The sequence below is a fragment of the Eublepharis macularius genome, chromosome 3, assembly GCF_028583425.1.
Source record: "Eublepharis macularius isolate TG4126 chromosome 3, MPM_Emac_v1.0, whole genome shotgun sequence".
Lineage (NCBI taxonomy): Eukaryota > Metazoa > Chordata > Lepidosauria > Squamata > Eublepharidae > Eublepharis > Eublepharis macularius.
Window position 1 is genome coordinate 53,638,946 of NC_072792.1, and position 14,941 is coordinate 53,653,886.

The following is a 14,941-nucleotide window of genomic DNA, read 5'->3' on the forward strand; positions in this document are numbered from 1 at the left end:
TAAAGCGAGTCCCACGATTGACTGGGTCTTTTTCCTAACAAATAATTTTTTTGGTCAGAATGAAAGTCTGTCAACACTTTCCTTGCCTCAATATCCTCTGCAACCCAAAGTGCAACATGCTGTGGGCATTGCAGTTTCTGGAAGGACTCGCGCGACGAGAACCACGACGGCGTAACGCCATAGAGGCTGAAGTCACACACTATTGGGGTCTTTATCATTACTTCCTGTTACAATTGAACTAGTTTTCCGCTCTCAACCCCAATCCAAAGCATGCGGTTTTCACCATATATGTGCTACTATATGCCGAGTGGCGCCAGTCTGTGCCATAGAGTATCACGGCTTCCCGTTTTTTTATCTCCCTGTCAGATCGCTTTCCGTAGCGCGCTGCACTCTGGTCTACGTAGCGCTTTGAGCTTAAGGCAAATTATTATCCATACGGCCTTCCCCTGACCCAAATCAGCAGCGCCTGCGGTTACTATGACAACGAAACCACCACCACCCCCTTGTGGGAAGGGGCGTGATTCGGAGTATTCCTGTGTGACGCACGCGCAGTAAAGGCCGCGACCTCTGATGCCAAACTCTGGTGTCAGAACGGCTTCTAAGCGCGTCACGCCGGCTGAGACGCAGGCGGAGGATCCTGGCTGGTGGGGCGGGAGTCTGTTTAGCTTGTCAGGCGAGCGCGGAGCGTTAGGCCTGCCTTGGCGAAAGAAGCCGGAGTCGGCGGCAGGGGAGTTTCGCTCCCTGACGGGGTTTCTTGCGTGCTCTGCTTCGGCTCCACCTTGCAGTGAGTATGTGGTATCCTTCGCGGGGCTGCACGAAGACTTAAATGTGCTCTGTGGTGCTGCTCGGCCCGCCGGCGGGGAGTGGTTCTCTTGAGCTGGGACTGGATTTCTCAAGCAGAAATGCAGCACGAGTAAATTTCCCCTGTACTGCCCATGGTGAGAGACCACCCTGCAAGATGCTAATAGGGGCGCTGCAGTATCTCACGCAGCCAGTTGTCTAGTGACTGCGCACTTCCACAGTGGTAGCTGTTGTCATTTCCTCTTTTACGTTCTTTTAAGTCCGCTGACTTTTAATATACCACGAAGGTTGCAGATCTGCTTTGGGTGATGTTGTTAATAAACTAATGTATATATGTATGTATATAAATCAGATGACAGCCCTAGTTATTGTCAGTATGGAAAGAGACTATTCAAGATGGAAGTACATGGGGTTGGGTCCTATATGTGCCTTTGAAATTCTGCATGCTTACCAGTCTTTCCATGTCATATGATGTTTCAGAGGAGTATAGGGTCATTTTCATTTCCTTGCAGGCTGGAACAGAACTTGTCCTCAGATTCATCTGATCCATCAGAAGAAAATAAGTGTATCTCTCTGCAGAATCTAGAGTTAACACTGTTTACTACATTAACAGAAGAGGCAATACTGAATTAACTTAACATCTGTAAAGGCCCAGTTGATGGGTATATCAGAAAAATGTAATTTTAATACTGTTTTAATGTGTGGTTTGATTTTCAGTCAGTTATATTTTCAGGTTTATTGTGTTTATCTAGGGAAAAATGACTGCCAATGAGTCTGTTGAAATATTTTCAAAAGTTCTTCAGACAACCAGTATTATAGAAGAACAACTTGATGCAGAGCTTCAAAAATTGGACTGCATGGATGAAGGTGAATTGGGACTCCTAAAGCAAAGAAGGCTTGAAGCACTGAAGAAAGCCCAGCTACAAAAACAAGTAACTTTCCTGTTAACTGTATAGCACATTTCAGTTTTCTGAGTGCTTCACCTACTTTATCTTCATGATATCCTTGTCAATTAGTCCTGTAGCATTCCCATATTGCAGATAGGATGAAGCTGACATAAAAGCTTACCTAAGTGAATTTGTGGCTGAGGAGAGTAGTAAACAGTAGCATCTTTAAGACTAACCAACTTTATTCTAGCATAAGCTTTCAAGAACCACAGCTCTCTTCGTCAGATGGCTGAAGAGAGACTTTAAGAAAGGATTCCCCACCTCACACACAATACAGGACAAGCATAATCCTATATAAGATTTAAAGTATGTCTCATTCAGTTCATTGGGCTTATTCCCAAACAACTTTACCTGTGTGGGGGGTATATACTTCTTATAAAGTAAGCCTTATTACTGAACTCACATGTATACGTTACTTTAGGATTACTTTAGGCTGTGATTCAATGTTGTAACTATGGAATGGAGGGGGGTGTACTTCAAAGTAAACATGCATAGGTTCTGGTTCATGCCCATGATGGTATGCCAGTTAGTTAAAGCCTGTGTGTTTGGAGCATGAATAGTTCTTGTTAAACTACTTTAGAGTTACATTTTCAGTGTTTCAAAATATTTAGTTAAAATTGAATTTATATGCAAAAATAGGGGTTTAAACCTACAGGGGTTTTTCTGAACAGTGTATGTTTAAGTGTGACTTTTTTACTTTCTCACTCAAGTATCATCCCCAAATGTCCCTGGAAATTCTGTTCCTGGATATGCATTAATGTTGGTAGCAGTAGTATCAAAATTAGGGATTTTTCTTTTAAGAATGTAGGAAGCTGAAAGCTTGGATACCCTGATTACTGAAACAAATCTGAAATGGGAACGTATAAGGCATATGAAATGAGTGAAGATATTTCCATGCTACCCAAAACTCTGAAATATAAATATGTAGCCCAAGACATCCCAATTGCTAGGAAATCGTGAAAACCAAATATTTCCTAGTTTTTTCTCAAAATGTCAGAAAAGTCAAGCATAAAGTAAAGTTTTTCAGCATTAAACAAGGAAGGTAACATTTGTTATTCAACATTATTCCACCAAGTGATTACTAGGACAGTATGAAAAATTGACATATATTTACATATAATGGGAGAAATACATGCAAGTCCTTTATAACTGTGTTTTCAGAATGCAGCCTTCAACTATTAGTTAAAACAATTTTTGTTCTACAACTTATTTTAAACATTTTAGTATTATTACTGCTCTGTTAGAATCAGAATGAGAAAGAAGCTGATGTTAGAAAACCTCAAATAGTTGCATCTCTGCTTTGAGTAGTTAATACATACTTTGAGGGATAAAGACTTGTTTTTAATACAATGACACTGAGAATTTTCTGAATCAGTTCCAAATTAGGATTGGGAATTACTATACTATGAGGAAACTATACATGTTTCTGATGTTGTATAATGTAATAAGTAAGGAATTTCATGGTAATACCCTGTTTTCTCACAATCAGGAGTGGCTTTCAAAAGGACATGGAGAATACATGGAAATCCCCAGTGAAAGAGATTTTTTTCAACAAGTGAAAGAGAGTAAAAATGTGGTCTGCCACTTCTATAGAGATACAACTTTCAGGTATAGTAGATTCCTTGCAAGATTTGTAATGCAAAAAAGTTATTAATACAGCATCCTTGGAGGGCAAAATTGTTCACTAGCGTATAGTTACAGAGAAATGTGCCATTGAATTATTGCACTTCTTCCTTGAGAATTGTACACGGTATTAATGCTACAGTGATTTCAGTACAGTATTTTGTGTACAGTAAAGCACACAAAATAACAGTAATACCTATAATACCACACCTTAGGGTAGTATCAAGGACAATTATCTTTGTAGATTAATATCTGAGACACTGTTTGTAACCTAGATGTGATTGGTGAATGTTTAAGAAGTAACTTTGTTCTTCAGATGCACTTACTGCATATTTTGTTCATTAGTTTTCTAGACCTAAAGGTAAAGAAAATGAGAAACTTGATAGAAGTACCTTTTTGAATTAAATATTTGATCCTAGAAACCAGACACCATATAATAACTTTAAATTATTGTAGTATGGCTCCAGTAATCTATCTATAGGCTGATTTCTGATTCCCTGACAAAGTATAAATATATAAAGATTTTTATCTAGTGAGCAAAATGATTTCAAATTTCTTCATTATGAATTATCTTGTTATCAATTATCTTTGTTTTGTTTCTCTAGATGCTTAATATTAGACAAGCATTTAGCTACATTGGCAAAAAAGCACATTGAGACTAAGTTTATCAAATTAAATGCTGAAAAAGCCCCATTCCTGTGTGAAAGACTTCGCATCAAAGTAATTCCCACACTAGCGCTTGTAAAAGATGGGAAAACCCAGGATTATGTGGTTGGCTTCACTGATCTGGGAAACACGGATGATTTTACTACGGAGACCTTAGAATGGAGATTAGGCTGTGCAGATATAATCAACTACAGGTAAATAAAATGGCGTTTAAAAGTTGTTTTACTAGCATTTGTAGAAAGGGTCTCTTTCTCCTGGTTGTGGTGGTATGGGGTTTTTTTGGGGGGGGGGACAAAATAATGAAAACACACCACGTTACTCCAAGGTATCAAGTAACCTTTGTTATTTTGCTTAAAAAGATGTCTTACTGTGAACTTCACACCATGTTTTTGAAATAATTTCCCTTTAGGGAAAAAAGATGTTCTGCTTTTCTTCTTTATTAAAATGAAACAGGTTGGAGCGGATGTTCCTGATTAGGTAATGTTTCCTTGACAGGTGAAACCTGTAGCTCAAAAGGACTGCCCTCCTCCAAGGCTCCCCTTAGTAGTGATGCACTAATGGAGGAGAGAGGAGACAGAAGGTGTTCCCCTTCTGCTGTGATGATGACAGGGCTGCTTCTCAGCCTCAGGCAGTTGCACTTCAAGAGAAGCTCTGTAATGAGTTTGTCTTTAGACGGCAGCTGCTTTGAGGGATATTTTTTAAAAAATATGAATACATGTATAGTGTTTGAAGCTAGTAATTTTGTTTCCCCTTTCCAGTGGCAACTTGGTGGACCCCCCTTTCCAGAACCAAAAGAAGCTTGGAACCAGTTTCACAAAGCTAGATAAGAAAACGATCAGAGGAAAAACATACGATTCAGATTCTGACGAGGATTAGAACATCATGACAATTAAAAAAAATTGTAAATCATCTTTTCCTTTGAGCTTGATATGTTTCTAGGGATGTTTTTATAGTTCTTTGTTTTCAGTACATTTGCACATAAAGCTCATTTTCTAAACAATTTTATACAACTTATGAAAAGAAAGCTTAATTTTTTTTTCCTTTTGGGGAGGTCATTTGTAGGCTGAAAAAAACTGAGCCCTTTTGAAATAGTTCTGGGTTAATAACTTTCCGTGTTTGTTAGTTTGACATAGTTCTTCAAAGTGCATCTTAGTACTTTATACCACTTGCCACTGGTTGACAGAAAACACATCAAGAATGATTACAAAACTATTCCAGAAGCAATGCATTAACAAGATCATTGCTTGTCTCAACAGTGCCATGAGCATGGCAGTGCCTAATTTAACTACATTGCACAGCATATTATCAATCAGTCTTAGCCACTCTTTAATTGAAATGGCTACCAAATTAATATTCTGCATGCTAAAGCGAAATTGGCAGGTAAATAGCTCATGGCAACAATTACATTGAAACATAACTTTCAGGATTATTTAATATAATTCTGTAGTTTGGTGAATGGACTAGATTGGGGAGGGGGGACTCAAGGTCTTGATGTGATGACTGGAATATAATTTCCTGCTCTGTTCTTCAGTAATAGGCATATACGTTCCATAAGAATCCCTACTCTTGGAATATTAAAGGCCCCTTGAGGATCTCGTAGTGTAACTAGTGGATGGATGAACTTCACTTCTCATAGATGCACATTAGATCCTGAATATTGAAAGCTTGTCTGCCCTCTGGGAAGAAAAGGAATCTCTAGATAAACAGTGTCTGCTAATGCTGTGAAATAATGACCCTTTCTTCTGTATCACATAGTGATGCAAATGTGGAGTCAACCAAAATTAAAACAATAAGCCAACCTGGATAAATGAGAATGACATCCAGACTTGCCTGCTTGAGTTGCTCCTCCTTGATTAGAGGTAGGTGAGAAATTAGTGATCTGCAGCACACCATTTGAGCCAATGCAAGAAACCAGTGCTAGGTGAATTAGTATTATGTCCGAGCTGATGGGGGGTAGGTCTGGGGGATAGGTAGACCTTCTGTGTCCCATCAAAGTCGGAGGCCTCCAGTTGCCTCAGAAGGTAGAGAAATATTTGGCTCTTCAGCTTGATACATCAGCAATATTTTTCTCTGAACTAATACTAATTCTTTTTTATGATCATGTAATCAGAAATAAAAATTATTTGTATTCCAATGTCAAAGTGTCTGTCATCAAAAATAACTATATTTTCCTGAAGCTGCTCCGTTCCTTAAGGCAGCAGTTGCCTGACTATGAAATTGGGTACACTAGTGTGCTGAAAATGGTGCTGCCTCTTGGGAAAGATAGACCGTACGTACTTCATGTTGCTCTCCTGTCTCTACTGATGCATTTGAGCAATAACAGTTCAGAATTCTACTGCTTTGTTTTGAGTAATGAGGGGGGTTTTGTTTGTTTTTTAAGGAATGTCAAGTAGGAACTTGACTACAGCTTTCCTGTTAGGACAGGACACTTACTGTTGATCATCTGGTGCCTGTATGGTTGGATCCCTCAGAGTGTTCCTTAAGTGCCAGAAGCTCAGCCTTCCCCAATGAGACACTGAAGCAGCCAGTTTCAGATCTGCAAGTTAATCTAATAGTGACAATGCTGGGTAGTCAACTTCATCTTCAGCATCTGCTTTAGATGTAGTCTAAATTGGTAGATGCTCAAGATTGGTTGGTCTCATATAGGCTTTGAAAATGACAACATTTTGACAATCCAACCCAATTTTATAGCAAACAAGCAACACTTAGATTTTTACCAAAGGACAAAACCACTGTTTTCAAAAAGAGCACATAAAATTCCAGTTCAAACTCACTCCACGATGGCACTTCAGTAGAGGGGTAGAGGTGTGATGCAAACATCTCCCATCCACTTTACACATGGGACCAGTTCATACTGGATGCTTTGGTGCCCCATCAGATGGAGGCCTAGATTATGCAATTTCTCCCCTTCCCAAAAAACTGGGTGCTCAGGTATCTGCACAGTTGCTGTATGTAAACTACTCTGTGCATTTTTTGTATGAAAAGATGAAAGAAACAATGGTATGAAGTGTGATTGGTCATTAGAGCTTGCATTTGAGTCCTTGCCATCATAATAATTAGGGCTGTAACAGTAAAAGAAATTCTGTTGCTTAATGGAGAAGGGAAGAATGATATAAGCTGCTTTAGGTCTCCATTGGGAAGAAAGGTGGGGTATGGGTGAATCTGTTTACTTCGTCTGTACCCTGCCTTTCTCCTCAATGGAAACTCAAAGCACCTACACCATTTGTCTCTCCTCCATTTTATCCTCACAATAACCCTGTGAGGTAGGTTCAGTGGAGAGGCTATAAAATTACATAAATGATCAGCATATATAGGCACTTCATATATGACAATGATGCATCTAATTGACTTCTATAACTGCGACATGACATGCGATAAAATAGCTATGAGGGTAGAGTGATACTTCAGGATCTTTTTCACATTCCTCTGTGTAATGAACATAATTTTGCATATGGGTATGGGGGTTTTGTAAGTAAACTGTAATCTTATTTATTTGTAGTCTGCCTTTCTCACTAAAACTCAAGGCAGTGTAATTCAATATGATCAGCAGCTGGAAAAATTGATAAACAATACAATAGGATATTGACTGCAGAAATTTGAAAACAAGCACTTTGACATAACATATTAAACAATGTGGAAACAACCCTGTAGGAACATACAGTAACAGGCAGTGCACAGTAGTATAGTCTACAGCCCCATCCCTTTATCAAATCAGCGCTTTGAATGATTTGCATGATGACCACAATCATCAGAAGAGTTCAAAATAAGTCAAATATATAGTAAAACATTTTTGTAGGCATTGCAATTTTGGTAAGATTATATGAAATGACTACTTACGAAGGTTAAAGGAGAAAGCAGCATTACAGCTGAACATCAATTTAATTTAATTTAATTTATTATATTTATATTCCGCCCTCCCTGCTTTCGCAGGCTCAGGGCGGATAACAAATACAAACATGTTTAAAAACATTTAAAAACATTAAATAATACATTTATTATTTTTATTATTTGTCAAGAAGACAAAAGTAATGACTGCTGAGGAATTACACAATTTTAAAGTTGACAATGAGGAAATTGAAATTGTTCAAGATTTTCTATTCCTTGGCTCAATCATCAACCAAAAGGGAGACTGGAATGAAGAAATCAGAAGACTGAAACTTGGAAGAGCAGCTATGAGGGAGCTAGAGAAGATCCTTAAAGATGCCTCTCTGGAAACCAAGATCAAGATAATCCAAACTATGGTGTTCCCCATTACTATGTATGGATGTGAAAGTTGGACAGTGAAGAAAGCTGACAGGAAGAAAATTGATTCATTTGAATGTGGTGCTGGAGGAGAGTTTTGTGGATACCATGGACAGCCAAAAAGACAAATAAGTGGGTACTAGCTCAAGCCTGAATTCTCCCTAGAAGCTCAAATGACAAAACGGGCTATCATACTTTGGTCACATCATGAGAAAACAAGATTCTCTGGAAAAATCAATAATGCCAGGGAAAGTGGAAGGCAGTAGGAAAAGAGGAAGACCTTAAATGAGATGGCTTGACTCAATAAAAGAAGCCACATGCTATAGTTTGCAGGATCTAAGCAAGTCTGTTAATAGGACGTTTTGGAGGTCTTTCCTTCATAGAGCTGCCACAGGTCAGAGGCGACTTGACAGCACATAACACACACACATATGAAATTCTAGATTTCACTTGGCATGCCGGATATTATATTATGGAGCATTTCAATAGTAGCTAACTTCTGCCAGCAAATACCTGCTTTCAGATTTTGAACTTGTTTTTTGTGTAACAAGCCATTTTAATTCAGCTTTAGTTAGTTGCTGTTACGACAAAAAATGGGTTAGATCCATGGGAAAAGTCTAAGTCATGGCTTAATATTTATTTTAAGAAATTTGCACCCTACCAAGGTTGTTAACAAAACACACATAATAAAATCACATTTTAAAACCATTAAAGCCAACAAAGAATTAAAAGCAAAGTTAGACAACAACAATAGAACATTGCACAAAAACAAAAGGAGATAGATGAATCTCCCTGGGGAAAGAGTTCCAGAGCTTTAGTGTCAATATCAAGAAGGCCATCTCCTGGATTGTCACCCACCTAATCTCAGAAAGCAGGGCCTCCGAGGGAGTAGGCGATCCTTTGAGTATGTTGATCCCAAACTATATAGGGCTTTAAAGGTTAGCGCCTTGAAATGCACCTGAAAATAGATTGGAAGCTAGTGTAGATGGGCTGAGCCTGGAGCAGTATGGTCCCTATGACTCATTCCAGTCAACATCCTGGCTGCAGCATTCTGCACCAATAGAAGTTTCCAACCACTTCTGAAGGGCAGCCTGAGGCAGAGCACATTGCAGCAATCTAATCTAGACATAACCAGGGCATGCACCACAGTGGCCAGATCTTTTCTGCCTAGGAAAGGCTGCAGCTGGCTATTCTAATCAGTCAAAGATGGTAAAAGGCACTTCTGACCACATTTGCCACATGCTTATCCACAGTAAGCCTGTGTCCAAGAGGAAATAGGGCTTTATTATAATGGAATTATTCAGGAAGAATGCTTAATAAAGGGAAAGAGTCTGTGGATTATACTACTGTACATAGAACATACTATCAATTGCTATATTATCCTATTATGTAATTTCTGTTTGTGAAACTCATAGGATGGAATTATTAATTCCTTCTTTCTTTTGTGAATCTGTCCAATCCTATGAAGCTGTGTGCAGTCACTTATTGATATATTTAAATTATTTATAGTCTGCTTTTCTAACTGAGACACAAGGCAGAATACCAAGTGTAAGTCAATAGGATAGGATATCAGTTTTAATTTCTACAGTCTTAATCCTATTACATCAATTATTGGGTATCCCATCCTTACTGAATGCATTGACTTCTATTGTGTAATCCATGCAAACACCCTTCTAAGGCCATTTATTCCAATCGACTGCAAAAGGAGTAATGCTGCTTAGGATGGCACTATAAATCCACAGCTTCAGTATTAATTGTATATTCTGAGAAATGCTTAAATACAAACTCTGTGTACAGCCTATATTGTCTCAAGTAGCAGGTGTTCTATGTCCATAAAAACCTATTTTGTTACCTGTAATTTAACAATCGTACTCAGTAATGTGAGAAATAGGCCAGCCTCTGATGATTCTAACTTGATGCCCATAAAATTACATTTGTATTTTACTATTGTCAACATACGTATGTGAGTGTGGGCATGTAAGTGCATGTGAAAGAGCAACACCTGGTTACACCCACTGGCATGCAGCTAGGAATTCAATAGGAAAGAGCTGAAAACAATACCACATTTGCAGAGTTAACAAATCATTCATTGCAATCAAACATTGCTCTACAATGAATTATTTAGAAATAATTGCTAGACACATTGCATAATAATACATATTTACCGTAATATTTTTATTCTACCCTTCCTTCCATGGTTTCCTTTTCCTCCATTTTATCTTCCCATCAACCCTTTATAGTGGGTGGGCTGAGAGAGAGTATGTGACTGGCCCACAGGTCACCCAGTGGTATCTATTCAAGCAGAAGGAAGCAGAGCCAGATGTTCCAGCTTCCTCCTCCAGCTGTAGCCCACTGAGCCTGTAATTTTGTTCCCAAGGCTCAGTGGACACTTGAGAACAGCAGTGTGTGTGTCTGGGGTGGGGGGTGAAGCGGGAGAGGGAAATTGGCAGAAGTCACCACTCTGTCTTCTGCAAATGGAAATGCTATTCCATCAAAGGAACTTCAGGATTGGACACATGCCAGCCAGTTTCATGGCTGAATGAGGCTTTGCATCCAAGTCATCCTAGTCTTAAACTGACATTCTAACCAATATACCACACTAGTGTGTGGCATAAGAACACACAGCTTTTGTACATTAAAAGAAATTAACTATGTCTGTACATATGCAAATGAATTACTAAACTCTTTCCATTTGCATGGTGGGTAGGGTTACCAGGCCTCCCATAATGGCAGGAAGCCTCCTGCTGAGACCTGTGGTTGCCTGCCTCTGTTCCAAGTGGAGCAGGAGAAAAATAAAAACACTGCCACTTTCTGTGTCAGTATATCACTTTTAGGTACAAATTGGAAGTGACAATGAGTAGCTCTAGAAATTGCTGGAAACTTTATGGTAAAGCTGATGTCCATGCCCCCTTGCCCCCTGCCCACCCCCTAGTCCCCATCTCCCAAACCTCCTGCTAGTTTCCTGGTAGCCCTAATGGTCATTCAAGTCATTTCATGGCAAGATGTACAACTTTAGATTCCTGGAGCTTGTTGCTATTGTTGTAGTCTCACCACCACTCATGATGGATTGGATTACTGAGCTGTGGTGAACAAGTTACTCATCTGACAGTAGCTTTGGAAGAATTACAGGTTGTGGTTTGTAGGGCAGAGCCAGAACTCTCCACCCAACGCTTAGTGAAGCACAAGTAAGGAGGAGGGAACATGAAAAAATGGAGGTCACTTCAAATTGTTCCTTGCAGTAAACTGCTTGTATGCAATGGCTCACCATGTGAATTAGGAGACCTTCTCAATGTTTCTGCAGACCTTTGAAAAATCCTTCACCATTCTCTGGCATGATGAAATTGGTAATTTAACATGGCAAGGATCTATATATGGACCACTCACCACATAAAGTAGCTTCCACAGAGTTTGGATTTCATGTGACCTGTTTGTGTCTCAGGATGTGTGCATACACATAGCACAAAACTGAGGATGTAGAGTTCCTTCCTTTAAAGGCATAGGAGGAACAAGCAGTTTGATGCAAGAGGACAGGAGTGTGACACAGTTAAAAAATCCCAAGAGAAAGACTCAAAGGAAGCAAAGATGGGGAAACACTCTACACCAGGCAGGGTGGGGGTGGGGGACTCAGAATTACTCATGAGTTTGCAGGAAATGAGATGATTGCCTCCTGGTCAAGCTGCGACGTACAAAGTGCGAAGAGGATATGGATGAGAAGGACCATCAAGATCCTTTACCATTGTTTATGTACTGCAGCCAATATATTTTAATTTTTCTGTTGATTAATATGTTTTACTGCCTGCTGTGGGGCTGCTTCTTTCTAAACCCACTGGCAATAACTGATTGCAATTGCTGTGGCTGTTGTAGCCAAACCCATTCACATGGATGCTTGGTGAGCTTCATACCAAACTCTGCTCTCCATCTTAAATGAACAAGGATTCATGTTAGTCTCAATTTCATCATTTTGGGTCCAACTTACTTAACCAAGATCAATTTTTGCATGTATTTGTTAAAAGCATCATGGGCTGAAATCTCACCTTCTGATTCAGTAAGAGATTTTGTTGGTTAGGTATTACCTTTTGCTGTGGGACAAAGTTGGCGGCACATGGAAGGGCAACTGAAAAAAATAGATGCCGCATGCCATAATCTTCTACAAATGGAGCACCGCAGCTGTTTTTGGAATGCTGCCATGTCACTCAACAGGATTTGAACCTGGGGTACCTTAGAGACAAACAAGATTTCCAGGGTGTAAGCTTTTGAGGGTCATCAGACACAAGTATGAGTGTTACTCATGTTGCATTTTCTTCTCTCCTTTTTTCCAAAGACAACAACTTCTAAAATAAAAAGAAGGTTCCTTGGTGGCCAAATACCCAAGAGGTTCTAAAGCTCTACTACCATAATACCAATCTTATGCATATTTACTGAGGAGTAGGTCCTAGTAACAACTGAAGGCACTGTGATGGACTCCGATTGGATCTGCACTTCAAAGACTGCTTCCATAAAGCACAATATGATAGAACAATAACTCAAGATATCTAGATCCTTTCTTGATTGACTTACAGTACTAAACAAAGTTAACCCCCCTAAATCCACTGAAGTCAATAGGCTTTGAAGGCATTGCACTGTTAGATTCCAATCTCCATTCAGCATGAATTTTACTGATAGCCCTTAATCTAAGATGTAGATTTCAGAATAGCACAAAACCTTTTATTATCCCTAGATCATACAGAGTTCTTCCGCTAATGGGGGAACTTTCTACTACTACAAGAGTCTTTCATAGGGGAAGAGTTTCTTGATTCTGACATTAGCAAAACAAAGTAGTAGGGCTGGGCCCCACACAAAATCTCCACTGACGGAAAGGATTTCCACCTGCAGAATGGGCCTTCCTCTCCTCCCCACTCCCATTGCAGCCCAAAATGTCCCCTAAAGTGGTGCTCCCGGAGGACAGGGAACTCCCAAGTAGGCATGAAGGGGGGATCAGTGAGAATCACCACCCATCCATCAGCAGAAATTTCCTCCGCTCATGTTTTCAAAATGATAACCTCACCAATAAAAATGGGGCTAGATAGCTCTGTTGACTTCTCTCATGCTCAATACTAATTTATTATAGCACTTGTGGGTAGGTGGGTGAGAGTGTGAAGGAGTTTATTTGCTGTCATGTCCCATGGTGCAGTAGGATCCAAACAAAAAAATCACACAGGATATTTCATGTTCATATTCTCATCTCTGTTGGCAATCCCTGTTTTGCCATGTGGTTTATACCTGAATTTACGTATGCTTGACCCTCCATGACTCATAGCTGTAAAAATCACATAAACAAAAGCGACAATTCTAAATGTCTGTTGTGACGGCTGGTGAACTAATGATTACTCAGAGGATGAAAATGTGACAATGAAATTATTTATATAGGCATCACTGCTTTACTAAATTCCTGTTATTATCATTGTTAAACTCCTCAATAAATGCCATCACAGTGGAAGAGCTTGAGCATTCTTCAAAGCCAGGGCACGGCTTGGGAAGTATATAAAGACTCTCCGACAGATTTATTTTGCAAGATGAGACCACGGAAAACAGGTTAGTTTGAACTTTTTGTGTTTGGTCAGAGCAAAGAAGAGTTCTCTGTGTGGTTCACTGGTAACTTTTTAAGCGAAAAAGCCAGCTACCATTGTTGCTTCTGCTTATGGATAGCAAAGCTTTCCGTTGGCTTTTGGAAATGTCAGCGTGTGTATCTGTCTGTCTGTTTGAAGCCTTCCTCCAATCTAAGGAGCCTTTCTCCAGCTTGCAACTTTTCCTCCAAAAGAAGAGAAACTTTAGTTGGAGGAAGCCTATAACTACAGCATAAGTTGCTTTACCATTGTACATTTTGTCAATGTTTGGAAAGATATTTTACTCATTTTAGTTGTCCATATTTATATGCTGGTTTTGGTATATGTAGTAGGGAGCACCATATATAATGTATTTTGAGAATGCCTCTTATTAGAAATATGCCAAAAATTGCAACGAATGAGTATCAGCCCTTGTTAAAGTTACATCCAGAAGTGTCTTGAAAGAAATGGACAGGAGAAATTAATACAGTAGGGAATCATTGAAAGAAAATATTGTTCTATTTTGTGCAATCTGAGCTGGGAAAATGCATAGATTTGGTTTAAAAGTTACCCTTCAAATAATAATTATATATGCTTGACTGGTGTTTTTACAGGGATTCTGTAAGTATGTGTTGAAAATTTACAACTGCTTTGTGGTTGGTGCAATGGAAATTTGGGCCTCTTGCTATCAACCTCTGCCTACCATCCACTGCACCATGTAGAGCCAATTAGTAGTTGCTAAGAACGTGCACCTTCTGTTCTCAGAGAGCCCACCTGGCGAAAGCCTCCTCAGTTAAATTAGGTTCCTAACAGTATAAAATATTTTATGCATCATCTTGCCCATATGAATGAAATTGTTTTTAAAATTGGCAGCTGCAGGAAGGGGTAGAGCTGTGTTGTGATTCATATCCTTTTCCACAGATTGATACTCTTGCATGTAATTATGTGAAACACAGCCAGTTTATAAAAAGAACATTTTCAGTATAACACTTGATACATTCCTTCATTTAATTATTATTCATGTATGAATTATTTTCAGACTCTTGGATGCTTAACTGAATTTCATTTCACCAACATGAT

General features: G+C 39.2%; 1 protein-coding gene across 1 annotated transcript; it reads left to right on the forward strand.

Moving 5' to 3' along the window:
- The first annotated feature begins 464 nt into the window (after positions 1-464).
- TXNDC9 (thioredoxin domain containing 9) lies at positions 465-4,946 on the forward strand. Its single transcript, XM_054975093.1, has 5 exons — positions 465-784; positions 1,554-1,733; positions 3,238-3,356; positions 3,977-4,231; positions 4,796-4,946. The coding sequence occupies exons 2-5, from the start codon at positions 1,560-1,562 to the stop codon at positions 4,911-4,913; spliced, it is 666 nt and encodes a 221-aa protein (XP_054831068.1). The 5' UTR covers positions 465-784; positions 1,554-1,559; the 3' UTR covers positions 4,914-4,946.
- The last annotated feature ends 9,995 nt before the right edge of the window (positions 4,947-14,941 follow it).